Source organism: Loxodonta africana, chromosome 21, assembly GCF_030014295.1.
Source record: "Loxodonta africana isolate mLoxAfr1 chromosome 21, mLoxAfr1.hap2, whole genome shotgun sequence".
NCBI lineage: Eukaryota > Metazoa > Chordata > Mammalia > Proboscidea > Elephantidae > Loxodonta > Loxodonta africana.
The window spans coordinates 47,858,883-47,884,109 of record NC_087362.1 but is presented as its reverse complement, the minus strand read 5'-3'; the positions used below and the strand labels follow the sequence as shown (position 1 = coordinate 47,884,109).

The window sequence follows — 25,227 nt, the reverse complement described above, 5'->3', positions numbered from 1 at the left end:
TCATACCCAAAATCTAGCGGCAAGGGAGTCAGGGAGTCTCCTAGCCCCTGCGGTGAGGGTGCAGAAGAAGGGAGGGGTTATGTAAAATAGAAGAGAGTGGGAATATCTGACACAATGGGGTTTGAGACTCGAATCAGGAGACCAGGAAGAGGACTGTTATAGCAACTGTGAGATAGGAATTAATGACTAGCCTTGGCCAGTGGCAGGACAGAGAGAAGGCAGGAGAAGTATCTAGGAGTTGGAATTATTGGGCAAGATTGAGTGATTAACTAGACAGGGTAAAGGACAGGGAGGAATAGAGGTGACTACCAGGCTCCATAATGTCATTCATGGAGATAAGAAATACAAGAAGGGGAGAGCTTATAAAGCTGTCATATCCCCTGTGATAGCTGGAGTTGGTGTTTAGCAGGCCCTGTGGAACATGTGGAAACCCTGGTGAAGTAATGGTTAAATGCTACAGCTGCAAACCAAAATGTTAGCAGTTTGAATCCACCAGGCCCTCCTTGGAAACTCTATGGGGCAGTTCTACTTTGTCCTGTAGGATCGCTATGAGTTGGAATCGACCCGATGACAATGGGTTTGGTTTATTTTTTTATGGAACATGTGGGTCTGGGGCAGTTATTGCTCTGAACGTATATCCGTAGGAAGAGGAGTGAATACCAAACTTAAGAGATACAGAGCAAAGCATTGTATTCCTCACAATGAACACTGGGGGACAATAATAACGGTTATCACAATTAAGGACACGGGAGTGGTATTTCTTCTTCTCAGTACTAGAAAATTGTAATTGAAAGGGAAAGGTTTTAGAGAGAAGCAATAAAATGATAATGGGTTTTGGAGAAATGAGTTTTTAGTCATGAAAGCTTGGGCAGCTTGGGTACATGAAGACCAGAACAGAGCTGATATGGATGGCAAGGAAAGGGAACTGCGTAAGCCATCACGTTTGTGGCTGTGGTTTGGTGCAATGAGGCTAGACTTTTCTTTTAGGATCTTATTGGAACTGGATGGCCCCTTTTGAAAGCTCCAAAGTCTGTAGGGGTGGCGATTTGGAGTTTAGTTTAGTGACCACCTTTATGATGGCATATTCAACAGCCTAAATAGAATAACTTAAAGAATTCTGTATTTAGATTTTTCATTTTACGTTAGATAAAAATAGCCACAGAACTAAAGTATAGGATTTACATTGCTTTAGGCTTCACATGTCACTGGGTTTCATGAAGCTTTATGCACCCTTAACTTATTGAAAGTATAGTGAAGATGTTGGTCTCAGTATACTTTGGGTCTCTCATCTTTATTTCCCATTTATTTATTAGTTCGTCAGTCTAGCTTCTGCCCCTGCCAATCTACCTGAATTACAGCTGCAAATGTCCACTTAACCTATCTCAGGTTTTAACATTATGGACAGTCCTTTCTGGAAAAATTCTGTGCCTTGGCTTCTATAATAATACAGAATCCTAAAGTAATCTTTTTTTCTGTTTTTTTGGTCTTTATTATTTAAAAAAAAAAACACAAATTTAATTCATGTAAAATATATCTGAAAGTATGACATAAGAGCAGGTTGCAGTACTAAATAGGGCAGTCAAGAGAGGTGTCATTGAGAAGGTGACCTTTAAACAATGAGGTGAAGAAGATGAGGATATATGGGGAAAGAGTGTCAGGGCAGAGAAAGGGCAGTTGCAGAGGCCTTAAGGCAGGAGTGTGCCTTTAGAGTTTAAAGGAGGCTGGTCTGGCTGAAGTGGAGTGATGGGATAACAGGAGGAGATAACAGCTGTAATGGGTGGGTCCAGATCCTATCTATGAATTTCTGCTTTATGTAGCATCTTAGTCATCTAGTGCTGCCATAACAGAAATACCACAAGTGGATGGCTTTAACAAAGAGAAATTTATTTTCTCACAGTAAAGTAGGCTAAAAGTCCAAATTCAGGGTGTCGGCTCCAGAGGAAGGCTTTCTCTCTCTGCTGGCTCTGGAAGACGGACCTTGTCCTCAATCTTCCCCTGGTTGAGGAGCTTCTTAGGTGCAGGGACCCCGTGTCCAAAGGACACGCTGTCTGCTCCTGGTACTGCTTTCTTGGTGGTATGAGGTCCCCAACTCTCTGCTTACTTCTCTTTTACCTCTTGAAAGATAAAAGGCGATACAGGCCATAACCCAGGGAAACTCCCTTTACCTTGGATCAGGGAGGTGACCTGAGTGAGGATGGTGTTACAATCCTGCCCTAATCCTCTCAACATAAAATTACAAGCACTAATAGAGGACCACCATAAAATACTGGGAATCATGGCCTAACCAAGTTGATACACACATTTTTGGGGGGACATAATTCAATCCATGGCATGTAGTTCAAGGTTATTTTTTTGGGCACACGATACAAATTTGAAATTGTTGTATTTTTCTGATAGACTGAACTTTTTATCCTTTTTTTGATGCTTTTTTTCCTTAAAATTCATTTGATCTGAGCAATAAAAAGGAACAAACTGCCAACAACATAGATGAATCTCAGAAGCATTATGCCCGGTGCAAGAAACCAGACGCAAAAGGTTACATACTGAATGATTCCATTTATATGTTCTGGAAAAGGCAAAATTATAGGGACAATCCAATTAGCAATTGCTGGGGGTTGGGGGGAAGGATTGATTGCGAAGGGGCACAAGGAAAGTTTTTGGGGGTGATGGAAATGGTCTTGTCTTGACTGTGGTTTATACATTAAGTGATACTCATGAAATTTTACTCTTAAAAAGGGCGAATTTTAGGGCATATGGTTTCAGGTAGTAGAGTCAGGAGATTTAAAAAAAAAAGGGCATGTGTGTGAATTTCACTGTATGTAAATTATACTTTTATTTTTTAAAACCATAAAACTTCTATTTGGTTTGATATTAGCATAGCTACCTCAGCTTCCTTTTATTTGTATTTGCTTGGCATATTTTGTCCATCCATTTTTGTCCTAATGTTTTAGGTGCTGCCTCTTACAATAGCATTTAATGGAAAGAAAAAAAAAAAAAAAACCAAAGACCTAATATAACAACTGTCTTTAAACTGTCAGCATTAGTCCGTTTGTTTATTGTGATTCTTGATACCTTTGGAGTTGTTTTCATCCCTTTGCCTTTAATTTCTATATGTTCTGTCTTTTTTTTTTTGTTTCCCGTCTCTAGACTAACCTTCTACTTTAGGTGTTTGGCCTGCCTTTCTTTGTCTTGATTGAGTTGAAGAAGGTATCTTGGTTCAGTGATTAGCTGATAATGCAGTGTGAAATTCTGTATCCAGTGGTGTGAAGGGAAAAAGAACTTACCGGCTGCCTGCCTGAGATTTTCTGTTTGGCTTTACGGGAGTTTAATAACACGTCTGTGTACTAGGTGTACTTGGTGTGCTTAAAAATTACCTTTGAAGCTATACTCTTTAATGATGAAATTGAGGTTAGTAAAAACATGGAGTAGGATATGGCCCAAATAATTGTTGTCATTTTGTGGAGGAGAAGGGAAGATTAGTGGCAGGTTGATTTTCTTCTTTTTCCTTAAGATTTCACCTTGAAAATTTTTACCTTTCAAAAGAGGTTAAAAAAAGCTTTCTTTTAAATTGGAGCATAACAATATCCTTCCTACTTAGAAAAGAATAATGAAGTAGGGACTCCGGAGCAGTTACTTCTCTCTCTTCCATTTTATTTTTTTGGGGGGTAGTACAGGGGTCGTGGTGCCCTAGTTCTCTGCCAGACACTGTGTCGAGGGCCTTGTGTGCCTTATTCATCTTTGTATCCCTTGCAGGATCTAGTGGAGTGCTTTGCTGCACGTAGCAGCAGCTCAATAAATATTTACTGAGTTGGAAGAGACTTGTGTTCCTGCTCTTCATTTGCCAGAACTTCAGGGTGGGTCTTGTTACTAGTCTACATTCCTTGGCGCCCCAACTCCTGAGATGTGATGGTTCCTGTGATCCCAGAGGCACGGGTTTAGGGGAGACTGTTATCAGTACTGCCTTGTGTAATCCAAGGTGTAGCCTAACTGCTCGAAGATAGGTGGGTTTCCACTCTCTGTCTCAATCCCTTCTCTTTCACCTGGTTTTTGTTCATGATTGGCACTTCCATATTAAAGCCTTTTCAAATCCTTGCAACTTTTAAGGTTAACACTGGAATCAGTTTTGAAAAAGAATGTGTAAAGTTGATGTACCTCAACTATACCAGAAACGAATGCTACTTTCTCACCCGTTAAGAACAGTAATATCAGACTTATATATGTTGTCGTTAGGTGCTGTAGAGTTGGTTCTGACTCCTAGTGACTCGATGTACAACAGAATGAAACACTATCTGGTCCTGCGCTATCCTCACAATTGTTGTTACGTTTGAGCCCTTGTTGCAGCCACCGTGTCAGTCCATCTCATTGAGGGTATTCCTCTTTTTTGCTGACCCTCTACTTTACTAAGCATGATGTCTTTCTCCAGGGACTGGCCCCTTCTGATAACATGTCCAAAGTACGTGAGACAAAGTCTCGCCATTCTCACTTCTAAGGAGCATTCTGGTTATATTTCTTCCAAGACAGATTTGTTAGTACTTCTGGCAGTCTATGGTGTATTCAGTATTCCCCACCAATACCATAATTCAAAGGCATCAATTCTTCTTCAGTCTTCCTTATGCATTGTCCAGCTTTCACATGCGTATGAGCCAGTTGAAAATACCATGACATGGGTCAGGTGCATCTTAGCCCTCAAAGTGACATCCTTTCATTTTAACACTTTAAAGAGATCTTTTGCAGCAGATTTGCCCAATGCAATATGTTGTTTGATTTCTTGACTGCTACTTCCGTGGGGATTGTTTGTGGATCCGAGTAAAATGAAATCCATGACAACTTCAATCATTTCTCTGTTTATCATGATGTTGCTTATTGGTCCAGTTACAAGAATTTTTGTTTTCTCAATGTTGAGGTGTAATCCATACTGAAAGTTGTAGTCTTTGATCTTCATCAGTAAGTGCTTCAAGTCCTCTTCATTTTCAGCAGACAAGGTTGTGTCATCTGTATAATGCAGGTTGTTAATGATTCTTCCTCCAGTCCTGATGCTGAGTTCTTCATAAAGTCCAGCTTATCAGATTATTTGCTCAGCATGCAGACTGAATAAGTATGATACTTCCTGATATTTAACCATGCAGTAACCCTTGTTCTGTTTGAATGACTGCCTCTTGGTCTATGTACAGGTTCTGCATGAATACTAAGTGTTCTGGAATTCCCATTTATATATATATATTTCTTCAAATTCCCAAGTGATTGTTGAATCTTAGAAATGTGTGTCTCATAAAGGGCATTAAGATCACTGAAGTGCTGTTCTTTTGAGATGGGTGCTGCAGTCCATAGAGTGATGCTGTAACTGTATAGGGCCCCCTGACAGAGTGAGGTAGGGTGATCAGCAAGAATCTGGGCTGAAAGTATTACCTAGCCATGTATCTGAAAGTTAATGTCTTCTGTGGAAATATTTATATTTATTTGAATTGAGAGAGTGTATTAGTTTTGTTTTGTGTTGCTGCCTAACAAATTACCACAAAGTTAGTGGCTTAAAACAACCCCATTTATTAGCTCACAATGCTGTGGGCCAGAAGTTTGGCATAGTATGGCTGGATTCTGTTTTCAGGGCCTCACAAGGCTGAAATTAAGGTGTCGACAGGGCTGCATTCTAATGTGGAGACCCTAGGAAATAATTCCCTTCAAAGCTCACTCAGGTTTTTGGTTGTAGGACTGAGGTACTCGTTTCCTTGCTGGCTAACAACCAGGGTCTTTCCTCAGCTCCTTAAGGCCACCCGTATTCCTTCTCCCATGGCCTCTGCTATCTTCAAGCCAGCAGTGTTGCCTCGAATCTTTGTACTTTGAATCTCTCTGACTTCCTCTTCTGCCACCAGCTGCAGAAAGCACTCTGCTTTTAGGGGGTCATCTAAGTACATCAGGTTCACCTGGATAATTTCCTTTCCCTAAGGCCAACAATCGTGGAAGTGATATAATATTCACAGGTTTTAGGGGTTTTGTGGGGCATGTTCAGGGGGTTCATGTTGGAAATTATGCCTACCACAGAGGTTGTCTTGATTTGCATGTTTGATACTCACCTTGTCTTCACCTGTTAGAGTATGCTGGAAAGTATAGCCAGCACAAAACTATGCCAAATAAAATTTGGTTGGATTTAGAGATTGTCTTGCAATTTTAGTATAGGTGTGGACAGGAACTGAGTCTTATGCCATGATTTTTTCTCTACGCCCTGATACTGGAATATGATGTCAGATGAAGTTTAGGACTAGCCTTTCTGGAAGATGGTAGATCTGACATTGCCCAATACCTGGAAGACCATGGAGAGCATTCTTTGAAGGGATAGTGTTGAGGTGATGAGTGAGTAGATGGGAAAGAACAAAGTACTAGAGATTGCAAGCCCAATAGTGCCTTCGAACTTGCGGAATTACTTCTTTGAGTCATTCAAAAATATTTCTTGAATGCCTGCTGTAGGTCAGGTACTATGTTAAATGCTGGGTATACAACAGTAAATGAAATAGACATGATCCTTGCCCTTGTCAGAGACAGATGTTAAACACACACACAAACAAATAAGCAAGTCCAAATAGAAGTGCCATAAAGTGGAAGATTAGGATGCTATGAAAAAGAATGGAGAGCTTATTGTAGCCTGGGGGGTGCAGGACCAAAATTAGGATTAGGATGCAGTTGGGCGAAGAGTCCAGGGAAGAGTATGCCAGGCAAGAGGAACAGCAAAGGCTCTGAATTTGCCTCAGTAGGAGTTTAGGAGGTTGTTTTGAGGAATGCCCATTGAACATGCTCTTTTCAGAGACTACTTGCCTCCTGCTGACTTTCTGCCTTTGTGATTTATCGCGTCAGAACACTTAGAAATAATGCTTTAACGTACTGTAGCGCCCAATACCTTCAGGGTCCCATGTAGTCCTTTGGATCTAGATGCTGTAGCACAGGGAGTCTATGGGTTGGGCCTGGTTCTAACCAAGATACGATACCAGTAGGAAGAAACTGAAGATACTGTTCTGGCCCACCTGTAGAAGTACTCATCTGCCTTTCAGGGAGAGTCCATTGAGATTCCTGCTGTGTGGTAGTGGAGGTTGATGGCCCACAATACTTGTCTCTTATGCTATGAGAACGTCATATGCCCTTGTAATTCAGGTTCATATGATCTCAGGTCATAGGACAGATTTGTTCAAGGAACCTCAAGTCATCAACTGCTGCACTAAACAGGTGGTGGAATGAGACAATGAATATTTCCCCCTTGAACTTTAGGTCTCTTTCAAGTTTGGGTGGAGTTAGATGAGTCACAATGTGTTGTACATTCTCTCTTCAGATGAGTATTTTTTTTTTTTATAATTTTTATTGTGCTTCAAGTGAAAGTTTACAAATCAAGTTAGTCTCTCACATAAAAACTTATGTACCCCTTGCTACGTACTCCCAATTACTCTCCCCCTAATGAGACAGCCAGCTCTCTCCCTCCACTCTCTCTTTGCATGTCCATTTCGCCAGCTTCTAACCCACTCTACCCTCTCATCTTCCGCTTCAGGCAGGAGATGCCAACATAGTCTCAAGTGTCCACCTGATCCAAGAAACTCATTCCTCACCAGCATCCCTCTCCAACCCATTGTCCAGTCCAATCCATGTCTGAAGAGTTGACTTCAGGAATGGTTCCTGTCCTGGGGCAACAGAAGGTCTGGGGGTCATGACCACCGGGGTCCTTCCAGTCTCAGTCAGACCATTAAGTCTGGTCTTTTTATGAGAATTTGGGGTCTGCATCCCACTGCTCCTCTGCTCCCTCAGGGGTCTTCTGTTGTGTTCCCTCTCAGGGCTGTCACCTGTTGTAGCCGGGCACAATCTAGTTCTTCTGGTCTCAGGATGATATAGTCTCTGGTTCATGTGGCCCTTTTTGTCTCTTGGGCTCGTAATTACCTTGTGTCCTTGGTGTTCTTCATTGTCCTTTGATCCAGGTGGGTTGAGACCAATTGATGCATTCAGATGAGTATTTTAGTCGAATAAATGTGCTCCCATTGAGAGGATTGCTCTGTACTCTAGGTTGAGCAAAAATAGTAAACCCATTTATCTTTCTGTAATTTAGAATGGACTTGACGGTGGTTTTATTTTTTACCTTCTCTGTCATTTGTGAGAGTGACAGTTTAGAGGTAGGGTGTGGAATGGAGCCATAAATTATGCTTGGAATGGCTAGAATGGTCCCATTTTAACTCTAATTGTGCCTTTTCCTTTTTACATGCCCCCCTCCGTGTTTTTTTTTTTTTTCCTAACCTGCATTTGAGTGAGGAAGAAGAATGGAAGAGGTATTGATGATTCTCTGAATGGTGGAAACTGATTCTTTTCCCATCACTGCTTCCTATTTTTTTTTCCATGCATCTGTTTTAAGCGCCTGTTTCTTGCTGGAAACTGGCCCAACCTCGCTCAGTTTTGTTTCCATGCTGCTATGAAAAGACAAGACCCAGGTAAGAGTGCTTAGAGGAAGGGCAAGGTGGCAGGTTTGAGAATAGCAGCCCTCTTGGTTCTTGTAACCCTAAGCAGATATTGATTCCCTGAATTAGGATATGAGAAAGCTTTTAAATTTATTAGGCAATTTTAACTTCTGCGCTTGTTTTATTTAAAATGAAAGGACACCAGTTATCAGTTGTTATACCCTGAATCTTCTCTTTTGCTGAGCTTGAATATTAGCAGGCCTGAATCTGAAGTCAAACAACCTCCTTTTCATATTCTGGGCCTCTTTTACCAAGACAGAAAAATATGCTTGGCACCTGGTATCCAGCCAGCTGCGAATTCCTGACATTTGGGAGAGATGTATCCCTAGGCTTTGAAGGATCCCCACATTTATAGCAGAAATGTTTGCAAGGTCCTGAATTATGCCTGAATCACATTCCCATAAGGTTCTTGGTTTTTGTTTTGTTTTGACTGTATCCTTACATTACAAGTGACCTGCCTTTTGAAACTGTTGCTCGCTTTTATTTTTTCTCACTTGAACTGTTTTGCAGTGACTGGAACACACAAATTGCTTTTTTTTTTTATTATCAAGTTAGTTTATTGAGGTATAATTTATGTGTAGTAAAATTCACCTTTGTAGTGTCCAGTTCTGTGAGCTTTGACAAATGCATACAGCCTGGTAACTACTACCACAATCAGGATAAAGAATAGTTTCATCGCTTGTTTGTGGTCAATCCCTCCTACTCCCAATAACTGGCAGACACGGCTCTGTTTTCTTTCCTTATAGTTTCGCCTCTTCCTGAATGTCCTAAAAATGGAATGATATTTTTATGACACACACTTAGCACAATGCATTCGAAATTCATTTATATTGTTGCATGTACCAATATTTCGTTCCTTTTATTTGTTGAGTACTGTTTCACTTTATGAAATGGAATAGTATGTTTGTCTCTTCATTCACCAGTTGAAGGACATTTGGGTTGTTTACAGGTTTTGGTGATTATGAATAAAGTTGCTATAAACATTTGTGTCCAGGTTTTTGCATAAACCTATGTTTTCATTTCTCTTGGGTAAATATCTAGAAGTGGGATTGCTGGTTTGTATGGTAAATGTGTGTTTAACTTTGTAAGAAACTGCCCAGTTGTTTTCCAAAGTGGCTGTACCATTTTGTGTTCCCTCCAGCAACATGTGAGAGCTCCAGTTGCTTCGCATCTGCCCCAGCACTTGTTGTCAGTTTTGTTTTGTTTTCTTTTAACTTTGTCCGTTCTCATAGATGTATAATGGTATCTCATTGCGGTTTTCATTTACATTTTTCTAATGACGAATGATGCTGAGCAACTTTCCTTGTGCTTATTTGCCATCTGTAGATCTTCTTTGATGAAGTACCTGTTGAAATCTTTTGACTCTTTTTTACATTGGGTTGTGGTTTTCTTACTATTAAAACTTGAGAGTTCTTTATATATTTTGGATACAAGTCCTTTACCAGGTATGTATTTTGCAATTTTTTCCCCCCAAATCCATAGGCTGCCTTTTTATTTTCTTGAGAGTTTCTTTGGAAGAATAGAAAATTTAAGTTTTCTGTTGAAGACTGCTTTGTAAAACCAATTTCCACATAATGTATATGATAGACTTACCGATCTCAAATTTTCAACCAACTAGTTTTGAATTCCACTTTTTCGTTTAGCAAAAATTTTGTCTTCTAACATGAGAGCCATCACTTTTTTTTTTTTTTAACATATTTACATAGCCAATGCTAGGGTTGGCTTCCTTTTTTTTAAACCAAAGAAACAAAGATGTGTTTTATTTTTAATTACTCCACATAAACTATTGTGTATGTGACAACAGTCAACAAAAGTGCACTGGGGTAGCAATGCCAAGTAGTCAGCTAGGTCCGCTCACTATCCAAGGGACCTCCACACATAGCGTTGTAGGGTGCGATGCAAATATGTGTCTGGACAAAATCATAAATCACTGCATTTCCACTGAAATGCATGCTCCTCGAGGTCAGGGACTTCTTCTGTTATGTTGCCAGCCACAGAACAGGGCTAGCACTCAGAAAATAAATGCTGACAAAAATTCATAATGCACCTTCTTGAAGGGTGAGGCATACAAGCTCTGGTTCTCAGGGTACAGTTGAGAATGTCAGAGTCTTGAATGCCAGGCGACAGCCAAGAGTCCTCTCCTAGGGACCTCATCAAGATCAGAACCACTTTCAGGAACCTGGGGAGAAATCTCAGGGTCCTGTCCTTGTTTGGCTTTCCTGAGGGAGGCCTCAGTCTCTGGGGCAGTAACTTAGGTAAGGATACACCAGCATCCTCGGAGAGGCATCCTATAGAGTTGAATTTCTTTAACTAGGTGCCTTGAAACCATTTGTGGAGTTTGGTCTGACTGGCATTGCCCTCTTCTGACTGCTCCAGAGGCTGTATAACTACCCCCACCCCAAAACTGTGGTGGGCTGAGGCCAAGGTTGAAGTCATTGGCAGAGCAGAAGCCAGGCTGTTTGTGGCGGGCCCAGCTCATCTCCACCCCATCGGCCCGCATTTGTCCTGATACTATTTTGGCCTATGGTGTGTGGTTTCAGCTTGTGGGCCAGCTTTTAATCACGACACAATCCCATCTTTTAAGGGCTGAGTGAGTTCTCCAAGAGAGGAAACTGCTGAAGAGGTTTTCCTCATTTGTCGAAGCATTCTCTTCCTTCTGAGTGTCTTATTTTTAAGGTAATACTAGAGTAAAAAACTGGAAACTCCAGATTTAGGGCAAGGGAAGAATCTGGAGAAAGGGTGTGTGGGTGGGGGATAGTGGAGGTGGCAGTTGGCCACAGGCGGGGAGGCAGCAATTCACACAAAGTGGTCCCAGCTGCCACTGGTTTACAGGCTAATCCCGGCTCTGGTCCAGCCTGTCATTCAGGGTAAGCTGCTATCATTAGTGGTTAAAATTTTCTGAAAGTATTCTCTCTCAACTCTGACCGCATGCCCTTTTGGGGAAGGGAGGGAGGAGCTAGTGAGCCAGAGGAGTAATGGGACCCACCCTGTTGTCATGCCCAGCTGCTCTGCAGAGGGACCAGGAGCCCGGGTGACTGGAAGTAATCATGGACTTGTCAGAGCCCATGTGTGACACAGGATTGATGTTGCATTTTCAGCGCTGCCCACATGGCCTGCTGCTCCTGGAGGGATACAGCCCTCTGCTGCAGGCTGTGAGCACCAAATCAAGGAGGCTCTTTTTTGTCCTTTTAAGGGGATTCTTGGATGAAACGAACCTTCTGTTAGCCACTTTTATATCTCTCAAGCTCTCTGCCCTCAACACGGTACACACATTCACCAGTTGCTAAAGACCATCTTTCCCTTTGGAACTGGTTTGTGCTCATTCTGCTTTCGATGAGGAGTTGTGGTAAAGTGCTTAATACTAACATTTCTTCCCACGAAGTGGGAACTTTGAAATATTTTTCTTTGACTGAGGTGTGGCTGACAGTGTTGATTTATGAAATTAGCTCAGGGAAAAATAAGCTGGAAAAAAAAGAGTCCAGATTAAATCTTTATTTCCATACTTCAGTTGTACCCTCCATCTGCTTTCAGCTGCCATGCAGCCTATAAGTATGAAGGGTTCCAGGATTCTCTAGGTATCTTCTTTTTCCTTTTCCTTTTTAGTTTTGGCTCACGAAACACCGATCTTTTTTTTTTTTTTTTAATTATGTGTTTTTTTCCCCCAACTCAAAAGTGTATAAGCTCAGTGAAGAAAACCAGAGAAATGTAGAAAAGCACAAAAGTGAAAGTTAAAAGCTTCCATGTTCTCATTATCCAAACATAATCCCTGTTAACATTTTAGTTTATGCCCATCTTGTCAGAAAAATCTGTTGCTTGCACTAGAGAAGGAAGGTGGTGGTGGCAGTTCATATACACTTAGGAGGCTCATTACTTCTTGCACCGCAGGCTTGTCCAACAGTCGGGACTAGAGAGTCTCAGCAGCAGGGATGTTCCGGTGGAGGCAGATCCTCCCAGTGGAGGAACTTTCTAATATAGGTTTTAATTAATGACGCCATTGGCCAAGTGACCGGTAAAAGAGCAGCCTGGGCATAATTCAGTCTGACTCTTGAGGTCAGAGTGCCTGGATTTGAATTTCTGCTTCATTGCTTACTTTCTGTAGGACTTCTCTGTGTCTGTTTTCTCATCTGTAAAATGGGAATGATAATATTAAGCTAAGTAGCCCTGGGGAGCCCTGGTGGCACAGTAATTAAGAGCTTGGCTGCTAACCAAAATGTTGGCAGTTTAAATCTACCAGCTGCTTCTTAGAAACCCTACGTGGTAGTTCTGCTCCATCCTTTAGGGTCGCTATGAGTCAGAATCGACTTGACGACAACAGGTTTGATTTAGTTTTGGGTAAGCAGCCCTGGTGGTGCAACAGTTAAGCAGTCATCTGCTAACCAAAAGGTCAGTAAAATGGTTTGAGTCCACCCAGTGGCTCCACGGGAGAAAGGACCTGGTGATGTGCTCCCATAAAGATTCAGCTTAGAAAATCCTATGAGTTGGAATCAGCTGGATGGCACCCAATGATAACAACAATAGTAAGCTACCTCTAGGATTGCTGTATTCAGTGACACTATATGTAAAGTACATACCACAGTGCCTGGCTCAAAGAAAATTATGTACTTCCATGTTGTTGTCAGGCGCTGTTGGGTCAGTTTTCTACTCATAGTGACCATGTGTGACAGATCACCACTACTGTCCCATAGAGTTTTCTTGGCTGTAATCCCACAGAGCCACTGGGTGGGTTTGAACCACCAACTTTGGTTAGCAGCTGATACACTACCAACAAAAAACCCAAACCAAACCTGTTGCCGTCGAGTTGATTCCAACTCATAGTAACCCTATAGGATAGACTAGAACTGCCCCATAGGGTTTCCAAGTAGCAGCTGGTGGATTCAAACCACAGACCTTTTGGTTAGCAGCTGAGCTCTTAACCACTGCGCCACCAAGGCTCTGTACCACCAGGGCGCCTATATATTTTCATAGGCAGTATTATTACTTTAATTGTTGATGTTACTCTTATTGCCCTATCTCACGTGGTATAAATTGTTCTCTGGGCCTCTGTTTTGTTAGCTGGAGAGGGGTGCTCTTATCTTCACTGGATAATATTTAAACCATCTCACTGTTGAGGAGTAGCAAATAGTAGAATAATCTCTGTTGGGGAAGCAGCTGAATTGAAAAGCAGTGAGACTTAGACATTTTCACTGAGTGGACGTAGTCAAGCTTCAAAAGGATCTTGGGAATGCATACTACTTGTCACCTTGGGCTCTCTGAAGATTCCACTATTTTCTTTGTGTTGTAGATCCATTTCTGCATTGTTCCTCATTTACTTCGAAGGACTGTTAAGTCTGTTTTAGTCATCTTTCTAGGTAGAACATATCAACATATACATTAACTTAAGTTGTTTAATACCTTTGACTTCATTCCAAAGGGAAGTGTCTTTTTAGCTGTAGAGAAAGTTGTTGATTTGAGTAAGTTTTGGGCTCTTTTTGCCCAGTGGGAGAAATATTTCATCTGTAGCCTGTCCAGTGATTCTTGTTTATTTCTAATATTTTAGCCCAATAAAAATAATGTGATGGTCATAGGGTATTTTGCCAGTTATTTCAGATGTGGGAGCAATTCACTCTGGATTTGTTTACCACAAGTGGAAAATTTTACAAGAAGTTGCCTTCTGTGCTTTTACCAAGAAGGAAGCATACCTGGGTCTCTCTGTTTGGAGCCAGGTTCTGTTGAATCAAAGACTAGTAGGGCTATTAATAGGTCTTGTTTCCAATAAATAGTGTGCGAGAGAATACGGTGACTTAAGTGGGACACACTTCTTTCTTTTTCCTAGTGACTTATGTCTGTCTGCTCTATTCTTTGAACCCCCAGGACGCACAGACATTCAGGTGGTTCAGGCAGAACAACCACAGGATCCAACGAGCAGAGCCCTGGTACTAGGAACCGGCACCGCCAGCCCATCAAGAACCCAAGTCACAATGGCTTGCCCAATGGCACAGGTGAGTGATAGCATGGAGCACTAGCCTGGAGCAAAGCAATGGCCTTGAACCTATTCTAATCTGGAGTTGGGACTGTGCCTCCAGTAAAAGAACATGAGTTTAACTGTCAGAATATAGGGTAGTTGAGAGAAGACTCCAGCATTAAAATGAGTTTGAAACCAACAGTTTTCCAGTAGACCCATTTTTTTTTAATCTCTGGCTTAGTCTCTATAGCCAAGGTTATTCTTTATATTACTGTGCTTTTCATATTTTTGTCATTTCTTATCAACACTGGATTTCATTCAGGGGGAATATCTTATTTATATATGACAAATTTTTTATGTCCTTAACTTAAGGAAATTATCAGACTAGGGGAAAAGAGGACTGTATTGTTGCTAAGAGCTGGGTTAAAGAAGATGGCAGTGCTATTGAATGCATTGGGATGCTGACCACTAGACTACCTCTGGTGGCTGTGCTGGGGCTGTTCTAGTGAGGGTTCCATTCGAGAGTAGACAATTAGCCCTGTCACATACACATAAGACCTCTCTACTCTTGGCTCTGCCTACCTCTAAGTGGGAAGGGAAAGACCTATTTCAAAACAAGTCATTTTTTGCCATGCTTTCGTAGTCTCATAGTGTTGGATTTGAAAGAAAGAAAGAAAGAAAGAAAAAAAAAAACGTTTATTCTAAACTTCTTGAAGATTGTCAAATCTTTAGTGAGTACTGGTCATTTGGTGATTTGTCTTAATTTGAAACAGTTGGGAAGGGACATGGACGTTTCAATAAGCTGTAGGTGGGACGTACAGGTGTTTAAATGCAGGTGACACTGATATCATTTTATAGATGCTTTTTAGCTTGGCATGAAGAACAAGAAATCTGTGGCAGCAGAGCTTCATGTAAGGGTTATCATGGCAGTGCTACTGACCTTTCTGTGACACACTTATTGGGTAGAAGAAATGTCTTTGAGTTACTCTATAAAAACTTTCAGTTCTTCAGCAGCATCGTGGGGAAGTTCCAGAGCCCCTCTGTTATTTTTAAGCCATTGCTGTATTGTACCGTTGTCGACAATAAACTGCGGGTGTGGGGTGCCACGCGAGGCTCGCTATGAGAGCCACGGTTTGACTTTCTCCCCGGAGTTTGGGGTTTGCCTGAGGAATTGTGTTAACTAGCTAGCCCTGACGCGTGAGGACTAGATGAGCTGGAGGTGAGGAGTAGTAGCAGCTGCCTTCTCGCCCGCCTGGAGCTCCTGTGCCAACCTCTGTATTTATGTGCTAGAACATCCAGTAAGAGTTTGGCCTGGGCTTCCCATCTGTGTAAAGGAGACAGCATGGTGGCAGCTGTGAAGAGTGTTATAGAGAATCATGTGCACCTCTGTGAGTACCAGTAAACAAACTTCTCTTAGAAAAATGTCTTTTATGGAAAAAGGCCAACATTTTCAAATGGGAAAGGAAAAACTGGCTTTTTGGAACCAGTTGTTTCCCAGATGCCATGGCTGAGCTACCAACCACTTTATTCTTCCAGAAGCCAACATTATTGTGATATTGGTTTCCCTCAGCCATCTTGGCTTTCCTTATAAAAACTATAGATAACTGACTTTATATGGTGATGGTCTTTGAGTCACTCCTCTTGGACATTTAAACAGATCTGTATTTCCCCTACATTTACTTTTAGGTACCTTTGTATATTGTGGTTGTCTCCAGGAACATCATGTTCTAGCAGACAAGGCAGGTGCCAGCCATGTCTTCGGAAAGCCAAGTGTCTCTAACCCCAAACTGCCTTGGAAATGTTTTATGGTGGTATATCTGAATGTCCAAACTGTTCCTAAAACCCATCTGTGAAGGGCAGTAGTTGTATTTCAGGACTTTTTGCCTGTTAATATACTAATGCCTTGGCCTCCAGCTCTCCCCTCTCTGCTGTGATGGCAGTTCAACTTTGCCTTACAGACAGCCTGGGCTTCATAGCCTCTTTTATGTCTGCCTAAAGGGTTCAGAAATACCTCAGATTTACTTTGGGACGCAGGCAGAAGCACAGGACTAGCGGGACATCTGAAGATGTGGATGTGGACATCTTCATCCTTCAGTATGTTGCTCTTAGAACTGTGAGGGCCAATGCCAAGGTGGTGGTGGTAGTGATCCCTGCCTCCAGGAAATGTCTTCATAGACCTACAAGATTTATTTAGCAAGCCTTTTTGACTGTGCTGTGCAGTTAAGCATGAAAAAGATATTTGGGCAGAAATGGAGCTGAGTTTTGGGTGTTTTTTTCATGTTGTCACAAACATAAAGTGTCCATTTTTATAAAATGAAAGTAAATGGCAGCCAGTCTGTATAAATGCAATATTCCTAAATTTTAGAAGCAGCAGAATAGAGAAGTAAACTAATGGTATAGCACTTCATTGAGACTTGTGTGGAATGATTTGCTTTCTAATTTTTTTTTTTTTATTGCAAACGTTACTCCCCAAAAGTTGTACCTCTGACTCCTCTCTTAAATATGATTTCCGTGCACATAGGTGGGGAGTCATACAGACTGCACTCAGATCCTGACTCCCCACATACTAGTTGTAGACCCTGCCCAGGTGACTTTCTGGGCCTTAGTTTTCTCACATAAAATTAAGACAAGAGCATATGTCTCATAGGGTCATTATAAGGAACAAATTATATAAAACATGTAGAACGCTTGGCATAGTGCCTGGCACATAGTAATCTCCCAAAGTTAATGATTTTTTTTGAGTAATTTCAAACAGTCATAATTATGTAGTATGTAGATATGTTCGTTCTTTATTTTGTTATTTCTTATACACACTTCTAAGTATTTATGCTGTCTCTGTGTTTACCTTTTTTAGTGGCCCCATGCTATTTTGTAGTTAATATCCCATAATTCTTTAACCATTCCTTAATTCTTGTGTATTTCCTTATCGTAAAAAAAATTCTACTGTAAGCACCTTTGCATATAGCCTTGTTTTTTCTTAGAATGAAATTCATGAGTCATAAATAGGAATTTTTTAAAGAATGGGATTTGGTGTGTATTACCAGATGCTTTCCAAAAGGACTGAAGAAATCATATATCCAAAAGCAGTGTAAAATTTTCATAAAGTGGTATGTGAGGTTAATTTCCCCTGAAGCCTTGTCTATCATTTTTTAAATTGGTTTGTTATTTTTGCTAACAGATATTAAGTGCCATTCCTGTATTTCTTCAATTACTGGGTGATAGACTATTTCTTTTCTCTTGTGTGACTTTTCATAATGTTTCATTATTTGCCCTTTGGAGATTTAGAAGTTTATAGATTTGTGTAAGCTCTTCACATATCCTAGGTAAAAATTTTTATCTGTTATGTTTATGATTATATGTTTTCTGCCTATATCATTGTTTTGCATTTTGTCTTCTGTTCCATGGCTTTTGTAAAAAAACAGGGGCATGGATTAAAAATTAAAAAAATTATTACGTCTGACCTTTTTTTATCTGTGATTTCACCTTTTGCTCTGTGAAAAGACTCTCTTTCTGTAGATAGGAAAATTTATTCTGTTTTCTCCTACCTTTGTTCCCCATGATGTGACTAAAAGAAAAAACAAAAAATAATTCTACTAAAATAGATACCTCTCTCACACACACATACATACACACAACGAGGGCTGGATCTAAATTAGCTTTTCTTTATATTGGGATCCTATTATCCCAGAAACATTAAGTAGTTTATTTTCTCACTGTGATTTTACTTAGTATCACATATCCCATTCTTACATATAATAAGAATTTATTTCTGGACTCTTTACTCATTCTGATTATTTGTTTCTGACTTTGAGCCAGGCTGTGATGTGTTATAGTATGTTTTTTTTTTACATCTAGGAGGCCTAGTCCTGTCCTGCCTTCTTATTTTTTTTTCTATAATATTCTTTTGGTAGTTTATAAATTTTCTAAACAAATTTAGACTTGAATTCTTAGAAGTGTGGTGGAATACAAATGGGAATTGTGTTAATCTATGTATTGATGGGTGGGAAAAATTTAAACTTCCCATCTGGTGACATGGTATAGCTTTGTTTGTTTTTAAGTTTTCCTTCTCTTTTCCCATGTAATTAAAATTTTTTTTTTTTTTTTTAAATATAAGCCTCATGCATCCTGTGTCACATGAATTATTTTTGTAGTTTTGGTTGCTCTGGTGAAAGCTGACTGATCCACTGCATCGGAAGTGCAATTGTTTAGGTTTCACTTATGAGACATACAACTTCTTTAATGACTTGCTTTACTGTGGAGCATATGTTATGAGGTGATCTTCAGTGTAAAAAGCTTCAGTTGTTGGCAATTGCCTTCTACGTGCCTAAGTGTAAAGGCTGGAAAGACCTGTGTATTCACCAGTAGCCTGCTCCACCATGTGCACCTACGGATCTTGGAACACCCAGTGAGCTGGCACTGTGTCTAAGGTTAAGGGGAAGAATTTCTAATTCTTGATCTTTTTTTGGCTGTGACTGGAGTATGTCTTAGTCTTAAATGAATATCTGATTCGTAAAGTTAGGATGTTTAACCAACATCACAGAGGGAACCTTGTGAAATGCCTGTAGTTGCAGAAACCAGAGGCTCAACTGCCATTTTACCTACTTACCCCATTTACCCTCTCACCTTGGTACACGGTTCTTCTTTCCATACCGGAAAGCCATCTTACTTCCCTAAGCCGTCTTACTTCCCTTATCCAATCCCCAACATACACACAATTGTTTTTACCCCATGGTGTCCTGGATTTGAGTACCATTTCTGCTTCTTGCTCATTACTTTGAACCTCTGTTAATGGTACCTCAGTTTTCTCTTCAGTAAAATGGAAATAATAAAAATCTTCCTCATAGGGCACTAAGAGGGTAAGTGAACTAATCAAAGTGAACTTGTTAAAGGCAATGGAGGATCCTGAACTGGATCCTAGAACTGAAAGAGGACATTAGTGGAAAAGCTGGTAACATCCAAATAAAGTCTGGAGTTTAGTTAATAGTAATGTACTAATGTTAATTTTTTTTTTAGTTTTGACAAATACGTCATGATTATGTAACATTAGAAGACACCGGGTGAAGGGCACACTATCTTTGTGCTACCTTTGTAACTTTTCTAAAAATTCAAAATTATTCCAAAATAAAAGTTTATTATTTTTTAAAAGACCCTGCTTTACAATTAGTAATGTTGTACAAATTTCAGGTAGTTTTATTTCAAATCTTTCTTTTGTTAGATTATTAGGTTTATTTAACAAGTCTTTTTTTTTTTTTTTTTTTAAATAGAGATCAAAGTTTATTTGTGGTTACCAGGGGTGGGAAAGAGGGGGAAAGGGTGAGGAGTTATTGCTTACGGAGTTTTGGTTTATGGTGATGGAAAAATTGCATTGATTAAGGGTGGGGTTGCACAGCCTATTAATTGCTGTCACTAAGTTGTACATCTATAAAAAGTGGAATTGGCAAAAGTTGTGTAATAGATATATTTATTAACAATAACAAAAAAAGATTAGCTGCTAGGCTACGGAGCCAAACACCTCATGGGATTTGGTTCCTTGGTTGGAGGTTTAGGGTCAGGATTTCATGGGATATCCCAGTTATTTAACAAGTCTTTATTGAGCAAACATTTATCAAATGCCATTTTTGCGAAGTACTAAAGACATTGTAAAGAAGTATAAGATTAGGCCCCTACCCTATAATCTGTTTCCAAAAAGAAAGTTGAAAATGCATCGTCAGCTACATATCAGCACAGCAGGTTTCACAATGGTTGTGTGGTTGTGTAGAACACAGGTGCTATGGACTCTGAAGACAGAATAATCACCCTAGGCAGAAGTGGTGGGGAGGGCACCCTGGAAGGAGGGCTGATGTGAGCAAAGACATGGAGGCAAGAATGGAGGAGATAGAGTGGAAGTAGTAAAAAGTAAGGAAATAAGAGTAGAAAAGTTGTGTATATCAAATAACTAGGATTAATGGTTACAGAACATTGGCCATATTGAATGAGAGAAGGTGTAAAATATAGCAGTTCTTTAAGACAGGATGAAATTGTATTGATGACCCACTTTTTCTCTCTACTTGAAGCCACATGATGGTTTGAATATGGTACCCTGTCACTGGTTTGCCAGAGTGACTTTGGGCCAGTAACTTAATTTGTCTGAACTTTAGTTTCTTCTGACTATAATCTATGATGGGGTGGATTTACCTCTGAGGTTCTTTTAAGCTCTCATGTTCTGTATATATACAGTTGGAATCGACTCAACGGCAGTGGGTTTGGTTTTTATATATATTTATATTTTATATATACCTATATATGTAAAAAAATATATTTTTTATTATTTTTTTATATATATATACACACACATATATATACACACACATATATATACACACACAGAGACACACACAGACATACAGACATATACATACACAGTCTTTGAGAGCAGAGTGTGTAAGCATGGGCACAGAAAGCTTGTCAACACTAGGATATCCAGCTTTCATGTTTTTCCATGTCCAAATCCAGACTCAAGGTGTACCACTAAGCAGATGAGCTACTCTGGTGAATCAAAGGCTCCTGGGTAGTCCTGTAAACAGATACAGTCCTGGTGGGAACCCTTCTAACTAGATTTGCAGGTTAGGCAAATAGTTGATAAAGGACAGTTTCTCTTTATAGAAGTATTCCAGCTAATAAATGAAGAAGGCTTAAAAGAATTAGGAGACCTGGTGGTGCAGCGGTTAAGAGCTCAGCAGCTAACCAAAACATCCACAGCTTGGATCCAACAGCTGCTCCTTGGAAACCCTATGGGGCAGTTCTACTCTGTCCTGTAGGGTCACTATGAGTCGGAATTGACTCGTTGGCAATGGGTTCTTTTGGTTTTTAATAGAATAATTAGAATATTACTATTTTGCAGCCTCCAGTGAATTAATGGATTTGGGCAATAATCATCAATGGTGGCTAACATGGCAAAAGAGGGACAACTAGAAATTATGTGCCTTCTCCATCTGTGCCACAAAAATTGAATATATATAAAATTTAAAAGAATGTTGAAATGAACCCATCACCCAACTTCAACTATTATTGACTCATGGCCATTTTAATTTCATCTGCAGGCCCATCTATCTCTCTTCTGCCCACTTCTTCTCCTTACTCCCAGATTATTGCATTTAAATTTTTGATATTACCAAATCGTTCTCCAAAGACTTCTGGCAATTTCCACTCCCACCAGCAATATGTGAAAATTCCTTATACCCTTGCCAGTGTGTGATTAAATATTTTCATCCTGGTCAATCTGATAGATTGAAAAATGGTATTTCATTATACCCTTAAATTACACTTCTTGTATCATAATTGAAATTGAGCATTTTTCATATGTGAAAGAGTAATTTATATTTCCTTTACTGTTAGGTGTTTGTTCATATTTTTGATCTTTTTCTTGTTGATTTGTAGAGGTTCTTTTTCATATGAAAGAAATTAGTCATTGATTTGTAATATGAGTCGGTAATAATTTTTCCCAGTTTGCTGTTTTTCTTTTGACGTTGCTTATGGTGTTTTTTGCTATGTAGAAATTTTTAATTTTAATGTAGTTGAATTCATCAATCTTTTATGGCTTCTACATTTCATGTGATGCTTCAAGAAGTCTTCACTTTGAGATTATAAAGGTATGCTTCCCTGTTTTCTTTAGTTCCTCTGTAGTTTCATTTTTTTATGTCAACATTTCTGATCCACCTGGAATTTATTTTGATGTAAAGAATGAGTTAGGGGTACAACTTAATTTTTTCCCAAGTGTACTACCCAGTCATCCCAGCAGTGTTTATTGAATAATCCATTTAAAATGGCATCTTTGTAAAGTTAATAAATAAAATGCCATCTTCGTCATATACTAAATTGGTATGTGTATTGAATTCTGCTTCTGCATTTTCTTGTATTCCTCTAGCAGTATCACACTGTTTTAATTGTTGTAGCTTTGTAGTATACTTTAATACTTTAGAGAACTAGTCTTCCTACACACTCTTCTTCTTTAGCCTTTCGTAACTATTCTTGTGTATATATTTTTCCTTATACGTTTTAGAATGAATTTATCTAGCTCTCAAACTCATGATTATATCTTTTTTAAGTTGGAATTGAGTTAAATTTGTAGATTCGCCTAAAGAGAATTGACATATATTGTGTTTTACTAACTTGGATGAGATAGAATAGAAATATAAATGTAAAACCTTGCATTTATGTTGGGGAAACATCAGTTGCACAGGATTTAGTCATTTATTAAACAAGTTATTTAATTTATGTTCCAGACAGTATTTCATACACAGAGGAGAAAGCAAATGAATAAATTGTAGGCAGTCCCTAGCCTCAGGCTCTTATTATTTGGTAAGACCAAACTTGGCATCATATCTTGTGAAGAAATTTTAGTTTCAGCTGATGGCCAATCTCATGTTAGCCAGTTGGGTCATGTGGTTGCTTCAGAGTTATTACAGTCTTGGCTCACATTAGAACACGTGCAGAGGGAGGAGCAGAGTGTGCGAATGAGTGGTCCGGGCTCTGGAGGCAGACAGTCCCATTAAAACCCATTGCCTTTGATTCTGACTCTTAGCAGATAGTCCAAAACCAAAAACCAAACCCATTGCCGTTGAGTCGATTCCGACTCATAGCGACCCTACAGGACAGAGTAGAACTGCCCCATAGAGTTTCCAAGGAGCGCCTGGTGGATTCGAACTGCCAATCTTTTGGTTAGCAGACATAGCTTTTAACCACTACACCACCAGGGTTTCCTAGCAGACAGTAGGGTTGTGAAATAGTTGCCATGTGACCTTGGGCAGGTTATTGACTTCTCTGAGACTCAGTTTCCTCAACTGCAAAATGGGGGATGTTAAAATGGGGGATGTTAGTTGTACTTAATTCTTTGATGGGGGTGGGGGAGGATTGCATGTGAGGCTTAAATGCGATAATCCATGTAAAGTGCTTTGCACCTTGTCTGGCACACACCGAGCGTCCCATAAATGTTAGCTGCTGTTGTTGTTAGCTGCTTTTGAGTTGACACCTGACTCATAGAGACTCTATGCGCAATGGAATGAAATGCTGCCAGGAGCTACGCCATCACCATGATTGGTTGCAGATTGGACCATTGTGATTTATAGGGTTTTTACTGGCTGCTTTTTGGAAGTAGATTGCCAGGCCTTTCTTCCAAAGGTTAACTAGTATATTTGTATTGCTGTTTATATTGGTAATCTGACTCTGCTGGTCTGATGGTATTTGAATTATTATGTTCAGTTCCTGATATCATTATTTAGCAGCAGCAATAGAAGATGATATCTAGAACACGGCAGCCAGATGCATGGTAAGGACGAGGGTGTAGAAACAGGGCCATTTAAAAAACAATGAAGAAATGGTGAGCCTTTACACTGGAAAAGAGATGGCTAATGAGAAACAAGGTGGCCAGATACTTGTTTCACATTGCTTTGGTGTGGGGATGGGAAACTAAGACCAGCTAGTTGAATTGAAATTAACATAATAAAAACCTTTCTGGCAGTTACATCTGTTCAACAATTAAATGGCTCTGTAGTGAGCTCCCTGTCAGAGGAATGCTCAAGAAGCTGGATAACCATTTGTTAGGAAAACTATAAAAAGAGTATTTGAATTAGGAAGATGAGGCTAAAAGACGACGAAGGGTTTTTCCTACGAAATTCTAGTATTAATGTACACATATGCAATCACGTAATAGAAAATTCTCCGCATATGCCTTATTCATTTTCAAAGAATTGTAATTCTTCAAAAAACTTATTTGGCTCTTGATTTAGAGGATATTGCAGTGCCTTGGGGTCCTTATGAACGTACGTGATCCTCAAAGAAATGGAGAAATAAGCAGACTTGGCAACTGCTTGTTTCACTTCTGTCTCTGTCTTTTGTTACCTTGGAGACAAGTCCCTTAGCTTCTGAGCCCCATCTTTTTCATCTGGAGCACTAATCCTTGCTTCCTACTTTGAGCATGAGTCTTTAAAAGAATGAAAACATTATTGGAAGTTTTCTGCCTTCTTTTGTGTTTGGAGCTTTTTTTTCTTCCCCTTTGATATTTCTTTGTTAAAAAATCTTTTTATTATGTTTTAGGTGAAAGTTTACAGCACAAATTAGTTTCTCATTCAAAAATTTATACACAAATTGTTTTATGACATTGGTTGCAATCCCCACAATGTCTCAGCATTCTGCCCCTTTCCGTTTATACTCTGGGTTCCCGGTTTCCATTCTTAGGTTTCCTGTCCCTTTCTGCCTTCTTCTTTGCTTTTGGGTAGGTGTTGCCCTTTTGGTCTCATATACGTGATTGAACTAAGACGACGTTCCTCACGTGTGTTTTATAGACCTGTCTGATCTTTGGCTGAAAGGTAGCCTTGGGGAGTGGCTTCAGTTCTGAATTAGCAGGGTGTCCAGGGGCCATAGTCTCAGGTTCCTCCAGTCCCTTTCAGACCAGTAAGTCTGGTCTTTTTTTTTTTTTTTGCCACCTTGAATTTTGTTCTACATTTTTCTTCCACTCTGTCTTAGAACCCCCTATTGTGATCCCTGTTCCAGCAATCGGTGGTGGTAGCTGGGCGCTGTGTAAGTTCTTTTGGGCTCAGGTTGGTGGAGGCTGTGGTTCGTGTGTTCCGTTAGTCCTTTGGACTGATATTGTCTGGAGCTTTTTGAAAGAAGGTGTTATTCTTGCCTAGTAGACAACTGGCAGGTTTAAAGAAAAGTATATGACCCTAAAAATTTGGCTTTGGCCCTACTCCAAAGGGTCACCATGAATCGGAATCGACTCGACAACAGTGGGTTTGGTTTTGTTTTTGGTTTGCTCCATTTAGCACCAAAACC

General features: G+C 39.9%; 1 protein-coding gene across 2 annotated transcripts in view; it reads left to right on the top strand.

The window, feature by feature from the left end:
- WWP2 (WW domain containing E3 ubiquitin protein ligase 2) overlaps positions 1–25,227 on the top strand; it is a 167,245-nt gene that overhangs the window by 88,358 nt on the left and 53,660 nt on the right. For both annotated transcript variants that reach the window (XM_064273835.1, XM_064273834.1), the window contains one exon: positions 14,328–14,455. In XM_064273835.1, the coding sequence (XP_064129905.1) occupies positions 14,328–14,455 (128 nt within the window). The remainder of the gene's footprint in view (positions 1–14,327; positions 14,456–25,227) is intronic.